The sequence below is a fragment of the Danio rerio genome, chromosome 10, assembly GCF_052040795.2.
Source record: "Danio rerio strain M-AB ecotype USA chromosome 10, GRCz13ab, whole genome shotgun sequence".
Lineage (NCBI taxonomy): Eukaryota > Metazoa > Chordata > Actinopteri > Cypriniformes > Danionidae > Danio > Danio rerio.
In genome coordinates, this window is record NC_141030.1 from 38,492,501 (window position 1) to 38,508,540 (window position 16,040).

General features: G+C 34.1%; 2 protein-coding genes across 11 annotated transcripts in view; both read right to left on the reverse strand.

Moving 5' to 3' along the window:
• LOC147842141 (uncharacterized) overlaps window positions 1-16,040 on the reverse strand; it is a 1,078,568-nt gene that overhangs the window by 1,049,655 nt on the left and 12,873 nt on the right. The gene's annotated exons all lie outside the window — the stretch shown is intronic.
• dclk1a (doublecortin-like kinase 1a) overlaps window positions 1-16,040 on the reverse strand; it is a 129,531-nt gene that overhangs the window by 78,957 nt on the left and 34,534 nt on the right. For all 10 annotated transcript variants that reach the window (XR_015500444.1, XR_015500443.1, XR_015500445.1 and 7 more), the window contains one exon: window positions 6,412-6,511. Coding sequence is in view for 6 of the 10 variants with exons in the window: in XM_087269548.1 (XP_087125674.1) it covers window positions 6,412-6,511 (100 nt within the window). In the remaining 4 variants the exon portion in view is untranslated. The remainder of the gene's footprint in view (window positions 1-6,411; window positions 6,512-16,040) is intronic.

Sequence of the window (16,040 nt, forward strand, 5' to 3'; positions counted from 1 at the left end):
TGTAAGGTTTCTGTTTAAAACACATATCAGATTATTTATGATAGCTTTTAGAATATTTAATTTTCTGTACTGAACACAATGTAGCTGTGTTTGTTGTCTGTGCCTTAATGCTGGTTTTACCCACGTGCCAGTCAGAGTGTGCCTCAATCTCCTCTTCCGCTGCATCAGATAATCAGCACAATGACAAACATGAAGGAAGCAGATCTCACGTAACGTTTGTGAGAAATACTACAGTAACAACTTTCCCAATAATTATTTGATGTATTTGTTGTGGAGTTAATTCAAACCTTTCTGCAACAATGAGTCACACACAATGTAGTTACAAAGTTCACGCACACAGCGCGCGTGTTTAACTTTGCACTGTTTTTGCACAGCAAATGTGAGAAGATGCACATTAATATCCACTGCTGTATGGATATCTGTTATTTAATGTACAAATAAACCTGATTTAGAGTCCAAAAACCAGGACTGAAGCATCTTCTTTTATAACTGTATTGACATGCAGCTAAAGACGGTAAAATCGCTGTAATTCATTACAGTCGTGCACTGTTTTAAAAACATTTCAAACTTGTAAAACTCATTCTTGTTCACATTTGATGATGATTGATGATTACAGAGAGATGAACAGAATCAATCAATTCGGTGGGCGGGAAAGCCACACTCCTACGTCACGTTCCGGTCGGCCTCAAAACTGGGCTCTCCCTAATTAACCTAATTAAGACTTTAAATGTCCCTTTAAGCTGTATAGAAGTGTCTTGAAAAATATCTAGTCAAATATTATTTACTGTCATTATGGCAAACATACAATAAATCAGTTATCAGAGATGAGTTATTAAAACGATTATGTTTAGAAATGTGTTGAATAAAATCTTCTTTCTGTTAAACAGAAATTTGTGGAAAATGTATGGATAGATGGACAGAAAGAAGGATGAACAGATGGATAGAGAGAGACACTTTTTATTTGAACAATCTCTTTATTTAAAACTGTTATTTTAAAACACACTAATTAAAAGTCAAAAATGAATTAGAATATTGCATGTGTACATATTAGAGCCAGTTCATTTACAATCCTTCACCAATTAAACAAAGATTATCAAAACAACCATCATAAACACATTGATTATCACACCATTTAGATCTAAACCCGTCCAAATAATCAATCAACTTATGATGAGCATATTCTATTCTACTTTATAAGTTCCCTAAACACCATAGTAGCATCTGTCAACCCCATACCAAGCAGTTTTCTTTTACATGACAACCAAAATAGCCGAATGTGAACATACACCTTTTACGTGACAACGTAAAAGGTGTATGTTCACATAATGTCCAAATATAACTTTATAAAAGATAGACTGTATAAAACATAGACTTGTGTATTGCTTCTGCTGTATTTAGGCCCATAAATAAGAGAAAAAAACATTGGTGTAAAAAACTCCCCCAGATTATGACAGTATCCTTCCGATTGATAAAGGAACAGTTGCAATTAGAACAATTTAAAAATTAGTGAATAACTGTTTCTGCCACATTACAGAAAGGGAGAGAGAGAGAGAAATCGACATATAAGTGCAAATATGGAAAGACAAGTAGAGAAATGGATGGATGGATGGATGGATGGCAGCACAGTACATGTCCTCATGTCTCCTTATGATAAAAAAGGCTGAACCCTATTACCCCATACTAAAGCTCGCTGTCTGTCTATTATTTATTATTATTATTATTATTATTATTATTATTATATACTTTTACTAATCTTTGTTTTTTATTGCCATACTTTTTTGTCGTGATATGCATGTATAATATAACCAAATATGTATGTGTTTATTATTATTTATATTTCTTGATAGATAGATAGATAGATAGATAGATAGATAGATAGATAGATAGATAGATAGATAGATAGATAGATAGATAGATAGATAGATAGATAGATAGATAGATAGATAGATAGATAGATAGATAGATAGATAGATAGATAGAGACTCTTATTGATAGATAGACAGATGGACGGACGGACGGACAGACAGACAGACCAATGGATGCAGACACAGACAGACAGACGGACGGATGGATGGATGGATGGATGGATGGATGGATGGATGGACAGACAGAAAGACAGACAGACAGACAGACAGACAGACCAATGGATGGAGACACAGACGGATGGATGGATGGATGGATGGATGGATGGATGGATGGATGGATGGATGGATGGATGGATGGATGGATGGATGGATGGATGGATGGATGGATGGATGGATGGATGGATGGATGGATGGATGGATGGATGGATGGATGGATGGATGGATGGATGGATGGATGGATGGATGGATGGATGGATAGATAGATAGATAGATAGATAGATAGATAGATAGATAGATAGATAGATAGATAGATAGATAGATAGATAGATAGATAGATAGATAGATAGATAGATAGATAGATAGATAGATAGATAGATAGATAGATAGATAGAATGACAGACAGACACAGACAGACAGACCGATGGATGGAGACACAGACAGACCGACGGATGGATGGATGGATGGATGGATAGATAGATGGATAGATAGATATATAGATAGATAGATATATAGATAGATAGATATATAGATAGATAGATAGACAGACAGACAGACAGACAGACAGACAGACAGACAGATAGGCAGACAGACAGATAGACAGACAGACAGGTCATGTTTCTAGCAGTGAATGAAAGGTATTATGAACACTGTGACAGCAGCACACATGGTTTCTCCTTTATGAAAGAGCTCTCCTGAACCCACTTCAGAATCTGCTCTTCACTCAGATCATCAGCACCGAGCAAGAGCCAAACCAACACACAGCCTTTGTCTCTACACACCCGCTAATGAAAGGAAACCAGGCAGAACCACACACAGTTTCTCATTTCCTGCAACAACAGCAAAACAACAGGAACATCGTGGACAGGACGGGAGTGGAGTGGAGGAGGTCTATCCATCTAGGACAAGAGGAGAAGGCAGGACACCTTTAGAGAAGTGTCTCATGTAGGCGTTAAGGGGGAAAAAGCCTCTCTTTTATATTACACATTTGTGGGACGAAACTTTAATGGACTCATTCATTCTTGCTTATGAACTAATTGGTATAGCAGGATGTTATTCATTCAAGACGGGACAAAGAGGAAGTTTCAGGGTAGGTGGAAGATATACGCTCCACAAAGACCTAATGCTGATGAGATCATCGCAAGTAGGGCTCTTTCACCGAAATGAACACAATGGCAACCGGTGATGGAAAGCGTAGTGAAAAATCATACTCAAGTGAGAAGCACCATAACCTACCAAATAAAATGTAGTGCAAGTAAAGTATTCTGTAAGTATCTGTTGTAAACACCACTCGATGACGATGATTAAAATGTAGGCCTGTCACAATATCTATTTTTTTGTTGTACGATATATTGCACCAAAATATTGCGATAAACGTGATATACACATAGGTTTTACACTTTGAACCCCGACTTAAAAGCTACACTGTTAATGTAGTGTAGGACAGTTATGCAGTATGTTACTGTATTTTAAAGCTGCGTTGTGAAAATTACTGTATATTTTGCAGTAAAGATTATATATATATATATAATACAGTATTTTTGCTGTAACTGATTTACGGTAAGTTACTGGAAAACTGCTGCCAGTAAAGGCCCGGTCAGATCACATGATTTCGTCAATTTTCTTTACGTAGGATGTTGTAAAGGACAAATGGGTGTCGTGACACAAGAGTCATTCGTTTCTTCTCGTGTTATGTGGCATAGTTCACGACAACCGATACAATGTCTGCGACGCCTCACAGCCCCATTGCAGCAAGTCTAGCATGTTTAATTCTTTCCCCGTTCTTTAAGCAAGTTCCGTCACATGGGTGACACTGGACGATAGGAGCACATCATTTCTCAGTTATATCTGCAGGGGGCTGTTTTTAATCCGCGGTCAGGTAATTAAAAAACAGGCTGCATATTTACTTATGGGCAGGGCCAGACGGAATCTGCGGACATTTTTTGCTATTTCTGCGGAGAATTTTGGTAAAAATCTGCGGATTTCTGCGGAATTATTTTGGGAGTATCATAACTAAAACCTTAATATATTAAATAAAAAGTAATAAATTACTGAATAAAAACTGAATAAATTCAGATTTACACATTTACTCAAGTAAATAAACAGAATTAATAATGGGCTAAAAATCTGCAGAAATCTGCGGAAATCTGTGGAAAATCAGCGGAAAATCTGCGGAATTCTGCGCGTGCAGATTCCATGTGGCCCTACTTATGGGTGTGTGGATAAGATCAATCATTGCTTATACAAACTTTAACTACTTTCTCTAAAATATTAAAGTGTTTTTTAAGCAATGTTATCTGACAGACTGGCACAAATATGCAGACATCATTCTCACAATGAGTTTCTGAGTTCTCTCAGCCTTCCGACCAAGTTTGTTCTTCTGAGGTAATCTGGAAACATGTTCAGTGCTGCTAATACATTGTAAAAGCCTGTCTTGCTTATTCAAATTACTTGATTAAACTAATTAAATTGAAACTCACCGGGAATGGATGATTTTGTCATTAATAATGAAAACAGTTTAATATAGGTTTCTCTGAAACTGTAAATAGTTCACTTCATTTTATTTATGCTAGATTTTATTTTTTTACAAACAAGAAAAAAAATTAATAAGGAATGGTAAGAACATTGTGTAAGTTTTTAAAAGCAGTAAAATCAAAAATTACTGATTTAATTGATCTAAAATTATGAAGGCAATAAATGTGTTTGAAATTGAATGCTGTTGCGATGATAGGTTGTGTTCTGTTATTAATGGACTTGTATTTTATAAATGAATTGATTTGAGCTGTGAATGAATAGTTTATTAAACAATTGCTTGTTAATAAAAGTATTTGTAAAATGACAAAAATATCTCTCTCTCAGATCTTTGGAAAGCACAAGAAGCAATGGTTAGGCCACAAGAAGAAATTGTTATTTATATAAAAAAATTATTTTACTAAAATAAATAAATAAAAGTGGTGAGGTGGCGCAGTAGGTTTGTTTTTTTTTAATTTAGTTTGTGCTTTGGTGCTAAAGCATATAGCGGACTGGTTTCGAAAAACGTCACCTCAGATGTTATTCGTTATTCCTGTTTATCTAGTAGATAACTGACCAACAAAAAAAAAAAACTTTAAAATTAAGATACAAATTATACCAAACAAAACGTTTCAAAAAGGTATTTTTTCCAAGAAAAATAATCAAAAAAAATGTTTTTGGTAGTGCCGTCCACTACTCAGCTGTGCAGGTGGAGGATTTGTTCCACTCCCTGGAAAATAAGGATTTAATAATGCTTCACTGTAATTGTATCATAAACCTCTGTCACATATTTGCTACTTTTATTAATATGTAATTATTTTGTCTTCAGATTTTTCCTTGGTGCTGATGTGCTTTCATTTTCTCCATCTCACTCACGGCAAGGTTAGGCGAGGGAGTGTTTAATAAGCAACACATGGCTAGAAAATATACATTTTAGATTTAAAAGAAAATATCTTAAAATTAAAAAGGAAATATATGTTTAATCCTCTCAATCTCGTAACAAATGCCCTTAAATAATGTATTCTAGCTGTCAGAAAGCAGCAGTGTTTATTGAGATTAAAATGAGCTTAAAAAAAACATTGAAATTTATGATAAAAAATATTGTTATAGCAACACTTGTGACTGCTTTGGCAATAACGCTCGTCCTAGACATCATGGGATAACAGATTGTGAAAGGAACGTGTAGTCTGGCACATTTGTGTAACCCACAGCAATTAAGATTTTATCAAGACAAAATCGCAAAATCTGACATAGAGACTTTTGTAACTGACAATAAAAATCGTGTGATCTGACCGGGGCTTAAGTTACTGCAGATTCTACAGAAAATTGTTAACCGTGTACGAGCGTCCAGCAACTGGGTAAATGTAACATTCTGTAAGGCATTTCGTTGTTGTTGTTTTTTTTAAACCATTTGGTGATTTCTGACATCCTTCATCTTCTCATCATCAGTCTAAACAGTCTCTCGGTTGTAGCATGTAATGATGTAGCATCTTCTTGGACACTTTTAATACCTCCACACTGTAGATGGCTGTTGTGCTTACAAAGTCTCTGTCTTGGAGTCAATCTGACTGATGTGATTTTTCTATGCATGATTTGATTGGATGAGAATCACGGGACTGGTTAATCTCTTTAGCCAATAAAATACAGTTCTAGGCTGAAGGAAAACAGTACCGATACATCATCAAAAACATGCTCAAGTAAAAGTAAACAAACTTACAAATTCTTTTTAAACTACTTGGGTAAAGTACAATAACTGAGTGAATCAAAGTCATTTGAGTATTTGTAATTCGTTACTTTACAGCAGTGAAGGGCTCTTTACCGCTCTCATCCAGCAGAAAGTCATCCTGGTAACGGAACTTCTCTGGGCCGCATGCGATGAAGATGTCCTCCTCCCCGAAGAAATCCTGAAGGCAAGAGACCTGCCGATGGAAAAGCAGAAAGTCATTAGCAACACGTCTCTTTAATAATGACATTTGGGTAGAAACAATGAAGATCAAAGAGTCCAAATCATTAATCCTTCATGAATGAATGAGATGGTTTGACCAGCCAGAAACCTTTACTCAAACAATCAGTAATGTATTTTTAAGATTAATAACCAACAGTCTTGTTACTGTCGATTCATCCTAATCAAGAAAGTTAGAAATCTAGCAGCTAAGCCTCATTTCCCATAAGCCCCGTGGCTGTCTGTGGGGACGACTGCAGAGAGAACTTTTTAGAAAGTTTTCAGATAACGAATGACAAGTACACAAGGGCATACACAATTGACAAACTTAAAACATTTCCATATGCATTCGTTGATATTTTAAAATGTTGATAGGCAGGTGCTGGGGGCTTTGAACCCTTTAGCATGTCCTAAGGGAGAAGCTAAGAGCTACATTTTTTAGCCTTTTGCTGGGCAGGTGCTAAGCTACTCTAAAGGCTTTAGCATATTGTTGGGAGGAAGATAAGTTCTTTCAAATGTTTCAGCATGTTGCTAGGCAGACACTACGATGCTTTGAAGGCTTTAGCATATTGTTAAGGAGAAGCTAGGGTCAAAATGCTTTAGTGTGTTGCTAGGCAGGTACTTGGAATATTGCTAAGGAGAAGCTAAGATTTTAATGTTTTACTGTGATGCTAGGCAGGTGCTGGGGTGCTCGTTGAACGCTTTAGCATGTCCTTAGGGAGAAGCAGGTTAAATTTTTAGGCTATATTGTTAGGGAGAAGCTAAGTTCTTCCAAATGTTTTAGCGTCCCTGCTGAAAAATCCAGCTTAAACCAGCTTAGACTGGTTTTAGAGGGGTTTTGGCCACTTCCAGGCTGGTTTCCAGCCATTTCCAGCCTGGTCTTAGCTGGTCAGGCTGGGAGATGACCAGCTAAAACCAACTTGACCAGCCAAGCCAAGCTGGGAGTCCAGCCAAAACCAGCTTAAACCAGGCTGGTCAAGCTGGTTTTAGTTGGATTTGGCTGGGCATTTTCCAGCCTGACCAGCTAAGACCAGGCTGGAAAATGAAATGGCTGGAAACCAGCCTGGAAATGGCCAAAACCCCTCTAAAACCAGCCTGGTCAACCAGCTAAAACCTGCCAACCAGCCTAGGCTGGTTTAAGCTGGATTTTTCAGCAGGGGTGTTGCTATAGGCAGGTGCTAAGGTGCTTTTAAGGCTTTCGTTAAGGAGAAGCAAAGGTCGAAATGTAACTGGTTGCTTAGTGGGTTCTTAGCATATAGTTAAGGAGCAGATTTTAATGTTTTCGTGTGATACTAGACAGATGCTGGGGTTTCCCTGCTGAAAAAAAAAAAAACAGCTTAAACTAGCCTAGGCTAGTTGGCTGGTTTTAGCTGGTCGGCCAGCCAAGAGGGGTTTTAGCCATTTCCAGGCTGGTTACCAACCATTTCCAGCCTGGTCTTAGCTGGTCAGGCTGGAAAATGACCAACTAAAACCAGCTAAAGCCTGGTTTAAGCTGGAAATAGCTGATTTTGGCTGGCTAGGCTGGTCAGCTAATTTTAGCTGGTCATCTCCCAGCCTGGCCAGCTAAGACCAGGCAGCAAATGGCTGAAAACCACTCTAAAACCAGCTAAAACCAGTCTACCAGCCTAGGCTGGTTTGAGCTGTTTTTTTTTCAGAAGAGTTAGCAAGTCCTTAAGAACAAGCTAAGGTAGAAATGTTTTGGCGTATTGCTAGGCAGGTGCTAAGGTGCTTTGAACACTTTAGCGTATCATTAGGGAAAAGCTAAGATCTTCTAGAGGTTTTAATGTTTCTAGGCAGTTGCTAAGGTGTTCTGACTGCTTCAGCATGTAGCTGGTCAGTTACCAAGACAGTTTCTAAGTTCTCTGTACTTTAGTGTGTTGCTAGTCAGTTGCTGATAAGTTCTTTATGGTTTAGCATGATGCTAGGCAATTCCTATGGTGTTCTAGTTGCATATGCTGGTAAGGTATGCTTTGATGCTGGTCTTCCTGGTTTCAATTTTGATTCTGCTGGTTTCAATGCTGTTCTTGCGTGTTTCAATGCTGGTTTTGCTGGTTCAATTTTCATTTTGCTGTTTTCAATGCTCGTTTTGCTGGTCTCCATGCTGGCCTTGCTGGCTTCAATTTTGGTTTTGCTGGTTTCAATGCTGGTCTTGCTTCAAGGGGCTAATCATTTTGTTCCTAAAATGTTTTTTAAAAAATTAAAAACTGCTTTTATTCTAGCCGAATTAAACCAAATAAGACTTTTTCCAGAAGAAAAAATATTATTAGACATTCTGTGAAAATTTCCTTGCTCTGTTAAACATCATTTAGGAAATATTTGAAAAAGAAAAAAAAAAATCAAATAATATATATATGCATATAATATAAATTAAATGCTATAATTTAAATTTGCTGGTTTCAAATTTGGTTTTGCTAGTTTCAATGCTGGTCTTGCTGGTTTTAATGCTGTTCTTGCTGGTTTCAATGCTGGTCTTGCTGGTCTTGCTGGTCTTGCTGGTTTCAATGCTGGTCCTGCTGGTTTCAATGCTGGTTTTGCTGGTCTCCATGCTGGTCAGGACCTAAAGTGTTGCTAAAGTGTTCAGGATGGTTTATCATGTGGCTAGGCAGTTGCTAATGGATGCTTTAGCATGTTACTAGTCAGTTGCCAATAGCCTACGTTCTTCATGGTTTAAAATGTGGTTAGGCAGTTGCTAAGGTGGTCTCAATGCTTTGATACATGGTCAGTTTGCTAATGTATTCTGAACGCTGAAAAATATATAGGTGGTTCATAAAGAGTTTATATTTCCTAAACACATTTTTGCTAGAGAGCTAAAGCATTCAGATCAAGCATTATAAGCAACTTTTATCACAGAGTAGTTGCTAAAGCATTCTAAATGTTTTAATTTAGCACATTGCTAGGAAGTTAATATGTTTTGACTGCTTTAATAGTCACTATGTAATTGCTAGATTGTTCCAAGGATGTCCCGTCTGTTTAATAGTCGGAACACTCGCATACAGTAGGCCTACACTATATATGCTGATTCACAGGCTGAGCTCACTTTTTTCCAAGTCTAACTTTACTTCAACATCTACCATTTAGCATAAACTCAAACACATTGTACCAACAAAGTTACTGAGGAGGAAAAGTCACAGAAAAACAGACATCAGCTTAGGTCATAAACAACTTTAGCTAACTGGCATGGCACAGTCCACAACATGCAGTGTTTTGAGAGATCAGAAAGACAAAAACAGGCGGATAAAAGAGACTGTTTTGTTGAGAACTAGTTATGTGGTAAACAGCAGGAGCTCTGGCCTTCAGGATGAGGATGTGTCTGATGTTTCTCAGCAAGCAGCGATGAAAACATCAGAAAAGCAGTTCCTCATCAGGACACGCAGCTCGATGTGACCACAGCAGTGAAGGTGAGAAAGAGACGAACAAGTTCAACTTTTGAAATGTGAAAACAAGTTTGCTTATGTAATGATTGTCAGACGTGGAATAGAACTGGTGGATATGGCACTGTAAACGGAGAGCTGTGCAAAGATTAAATGCTTAATGTGGATTATTTCCGAAAAGCAGAGATGAGAATGAATACATGCTGAATGTGCCACTTGCATAATTATGCAAGATACACACTCTAGAACTTTTAGTTCAATTTTCCATTCAGAGATTTGAAGTTTATAATGTCATCGTCTGTGTAAATGATTCAATAAAGTCTGTATTCTTTTAATTGGTGAACTCCAACGCTGATATAACAGGTAGATCCCGTTTTGCGACGCTACAATTGCGCCATCTAGAGGAAAATTTGTGGAAGTGCATGATGGATATTTCCTTTGTTGCATTGATGATTCATTTGCACAGCAAAACAAAAAAAAATAAAAAAACATTTAATGTGTGAATATGTGAGGGTTATATCAATTTAATTTTGCTTCAGGATGATTTTGATAAATTTATAACAATTTGATAAAATTAATCTAGTCAAGACGACATTATAAATGGTTTTAACATTATAAATAAACTTAGTATAAAATGAATTAATAAAAATGTAATAGCCTATCATCTAACCTATAGGCTATAATTTAATACACAAAAGATTCAGATAAATTATCTAAAATTAGATTAAAATAAATTCAATTATACAAAATCAAACAAATATATATTAGCTTAAATAAATAAATAAATAATTGGCTTAACATATAAAGAAAGGTATTAAAATAAATATTTCATTAAATAAAAACAATATATACTGTAGATGACTGGCGTTTTATTACGGGGGAGGCACAAAAAAGACTGAACCCCAACTTAAAGATACAGTGAAGAGCAATTATTAAGAGAACAGCAGGTGTCGCTGTTTACATACAGGCAAGTAAATAAGCTGATCTCCACTGATTTATTCAGAAAGTATTTAAATATCTTAATGTTGGGTGTGTCTTAAACAGTAACTATATGAAAGATACAGCTAAAACTTATTCATTTCATATTAAGTGGCGTCCAAAAGCCAGACTGAAAATCTGAAATTCAAACTTAATAAATTAAATGACATTAAAATGTAATTATTATATTATATTATATTATATTATATTATATTATATTATATTATATTATATTATGGCGTCATGGTTTCACAGTAGGTGGCATGATCGCTGGTTGAAGCCTGGTTTGAGCCTCGGCTGGGTCAGTTGGCATTTCTGTGTGGAGTTTGCATGTTCTCCCCGTGTTCGCATAGGTTTCCTCCGGGTGCTCTGGTTTCCCTCAAAGGTCCAAAGACATGTGGTATAGGTGAATTGGGAAGGCTAAATTGTCCATAGTGTATGTGTGTGAATGAGTATGTATGGGTGTTTCCCAGTGATGGTTTGCAGTTGAAAGGGAAAATAAATGATTATATTATATTATATTATATTATATTATATTATATTAATTACATTTATTAATTATTGTATTATATTATATTATATTATTTTACATTATATTATATTATTATAATATATTAATGATTTTACATTATATTATGTCAATTATATTTTGCTATGTTTATTTATTATGTTATATTTAATTATTTTATTACATTATATTATATTTAATTTTTATATTATATTATATTACATTATATTTTATTTATATATTGTATTCAAATGTAATTATTTAAATCAGATTAAAAGTTAATTATTATATTATATCATATTAAGTAAAAATATTATATTTTAATTATATTATAATTATACTATATATAGCATACTATGTTATACTAAATTATTTAGTATATTATTTATTTAATAATTATTTTATTTAAATGATATTAAAATATAATTTATATATATATATATATATATATATAAATCAATTATAATAATGAAATTATCATTTATCACATTTAAAAAAAATAAATTTTAAAAAGCATAAAATCTTTGAAACAAGCCTCAACAACTTAATAATAATAATAATACATTTTATTTGTATAGCACTTTTCCAACATTCATGCAACTCAAAGTGCCTCACAAACAACAACAAAAAAGCATTAAAATAGACCATATAAACTTGTCACATAAACTCAGATTAAAGCATTCATGTACACAAAATATAAGCATATATCCACATGATCACCCACACAATAGTCCTTACATGCAAGCACACACCATACATACGCACATAAACCTACAACAATATAGATAAAATGCATACACCTTAAAAGCTTCTGTATTCATACGCAATTTTAAAAAGATGTGTCTTAACACGCTTTTTAAAAACATGAATACTAGGGGATTCTTTCACTTCAAGAGGAAACTTGATCTTATATAATTTGCAATTTAAAATAATATAAAAATTACAACGTGCCTTCTCCTGGATAGATTAAATCAATGTTTTGCGTTTCTTTTGGTTCTTTTCAAATGAACGTATTTTCCCAGACAAATATCCTGAAGCCTGAGGGAAGGGAAGGGTTTTTGATTTGAATGAAAAGCTGAACAGATGAAATCTCTCCTGAAGGCTGTTTTAAAAGCAGCACAGATGCTTCATCTTCTTCTCACCCACGGCTCTGCTAATTCAGCAAGAAAAGAAAAAAGTGTGAAGTGCTATTTTTATCTCCCTCAAAAAGAAGAGAAGTTTAAAAACTCAGTACAAGATTTCTGAAGGTGCTCGAAAAGCTGAGCAGAAAGTGAGGACAGTGGGGTTTTATATAGACACGACATCGTCATCCAAAAAAAGAGGACAATATGAAGGACAACACCTTCACAGAAATAACTCAAGATGAAGGAGATGTAATGCGTTATTTCGGCTGGAGAAAATTTGAAAGCTGACACTAAACCTGCTAGATAGAAATAAATAAATAAAAGGCACAAAAAATGGTAAACTTTAAAATACCTAAAACCAAAAAACCTACAACTAAGGTTAAAAAGAGAACTAAACACTACTGAAATTCCAGCATTAACTATTAACAAATGTTTTAAATGTTTATATTTTTTTATTTATGGAAAATATGTAATGAGATCTATAAATAAAATGAAAAAAGTAAATGTAAAAATAATTAAAAACAAAAAAACTACAACTAATGTTAAAAAGAGAACTGAACAATACAGATAATAGACCTTAAAATAAAATTACTAATATTTATTATATTATATGTTTAATTATATATTGAACTAAAATAAATTACTAATATTTATTATATTGAATTAAAATAAATTTACTAATATTTATTATTTGTAATTAAAAAAATTACTATCATTTATTATTTCATTCATTTTCTTTTCGACTTAGTCCCTTTATTAATCCAGGGTCGCCACAGCGGAATGAACCGCCAACTTATCCAGCACGTTTTACACAGTATTATTATTATTTTAAAAATATATATAAACTAACGTTTATTATATATTTTCAAATAAAATAAATAAATAACATTATATTATATATTTAAATATATATTGAATTAAAATGAATTTGCTAACATTTAACGGAAAAATAAATATATAAATAATATAGATATGGAAAATATTAACAAAGATGACAAGATGACAAGCATATCACCCGACAAAAATATAAACATAATAATGTACATAAAAGTCACTTAGTAATTACTTAAAATAAAAGTTAATAGTGTATATAATTGGTCCACATTATCAACAAATATCTATTATAAAATAAATACAGCAAATTTAAAATATAAATAGAATAGTATTTATAATTTAAAATATAAATATTATAATATTATTTAAACATGAAATTATATATTTGTTTTTAATTTATATAATATTATGATAATTTTTTATATTCATATATTAATAATATTATAATATTTAAAAAAAAAAATATCTGGTATTCACAGTATCTCTATGACATTTTTTTTTCTGGAGAAATTCTTGGTTGTTTGTTTTTTAGCTGGAATTTTTATTTTAATTGGCTACAAAACAAACCACTGTTGTCCAATGATTTGCCTAATTCCCCTAACTTGCTTAGTTAACCTAATTAACCATTTACATTACACTTTAAGCTGAATAGTAGCATATTGTAGTATTTTCTGAATTATATAAAATAGATTTACAAAATCCTCTCATTTAATAAAAATTAAGTTTCAAGCAGACTTCATCTAATGTTCATATTTTTGTGCTAGACAACACATGTGAATTACCACATATTTAATCAAATAATGCCCTTTTTTGCACAATTAAAGAACATTGCTGAAAACTTGTAATCTAAAAAATACACTGGGTGATTATAGTGATAAACATTAGTTCATTTCACATGACTTCAGTATTTGACAGTCAGTCTCTGTGCGGCGCTGACCTTGGTACTGAAACTGAGACATTTTCTCCACCGCCACAGAGAAAAAAACATCCACAAGATGTTTATACCATGTGTTCACCAACAGCAGACAGAAACAAGTCATGTTTACGGATTTCTCCCATAACAAGAGCTTCAGAAGAACAGAGCTCAACACAACAAACCACAAGCACAGCAAAAGTGCCTGCTCTCCTTCTCAGAGCTCTGATTCAGGGTCAGAGAGTAAGTCTTGAGTAACCTGGGTAATCCGGTTAGTGTCAGGTGACTCGACCCAGATTAGTTGTCCCTGTCGTGAGGGTAGAGAAAGGAGTTTTCCACCAGATCAAGGATTCACTAAATGCCAGCTCATGCTTTTAGACTTGTAATGTACTGCTTTGAATGCCATCGCTAAAATACATCTGTTCATTAACAGTAGTTCATGATGCACGGTTGTTTTTTGTTTATTTATGGCAGGGGTGCCTAAACTCGGTCCTGGAGGGCCGGTCTTCTGCAGAGTTTAGTTCCAACCCAAATTAGACACCTGAAACAGCTAATCAAGCTCTTTCTAGGTAAACTAGACCAAGCAGGTGTGTTGAAGGAAGTTAGAGCTAAACTATGCAGGACACAGGCCCTCCAGGACAGAGTTTGGGCACCCCTGATTTATGGTTTTGAAGGGCATTATGTGACCTTGATCTCTGCTCCGAAAATATTAGATTTTGGAGGATTTTATTTATTAATTATTTTTAAAATTTTTTATTTGTTCGTTTGTTTGTTTGTTTGTTTTTAAAGCTTTTATAATTGGATGCATCTTAAAATGACATATTGGAAATATTTTGGAAAAATATGTTTGCCAATTTGTTTCTTGTTTAGAAATCAAACAAACAGTTCAGTTGTCCTTTATTAAGCCTCAAAATGCATTTGTGTCTCTTCATTTCTGCAAATAAAATGCATTTATTTAGTTTGAAAACATTTCAGGGAAATATTTATGTCTTTCAACTTTGCTTTTTGTTAGAAATAAACATGTATGTTTCAGATGGACAGTATTTAATTATTGGTGTTAATTCAGGTCGTTCTCAGAACGTTTCAATTATTAAAAACAATATTTAAATTAAATTATCGAAAACTAAAATTACATACATTTTTAAAAATGTGTTAATTATAATGAAATGTTTTGTTCTTTGTAAATGTCAGAGAATTTCACATTTCTTAATCAATAAACAGCACTAAATTCAGAAATAACAAGGCAAAAAGGAGAACTATTAAAAACGTTTAACTTTTTCACATTCAACCATTAATAGGATGTTACTAACCTAGTTATGACTTTTTTCAAAATTCATACATTCAAAAATATCAAATGTGAAAATAGCACAGCTTCAATGCATTATAAATGAAAGGGGACCTTCTATGCCCCTTTTTACAAGATGTAAACTAAGGGTGCACTCAAACTATGCTATGCGAACTGTACCCAGACGCGTTTCCTGGTTTGTTTGACAAGTGTGAGTGCTCCAAATCAGGTCCAGGTGTGGTTTAGGCCGGCCCTGGCCCAGTTAGAAGAGTGTGCCAGAGTGTGGTTTGGTTGGGCTTGAAGTGTGAGGGCAAATTATGCCTGAGCCCGAAACTGAAGACGCAACGTGACTTTTAAGGGATTGTTTCATATGAATTTATTAGTCATTCTTACTGTTCAATGAACGCAAACTGTCGTAGTTTATTAAAGACGCAAACCACTCACTGCACGACAGCTGCACCTTCAGCAAACCTCCAAATATAGTACAAGAACT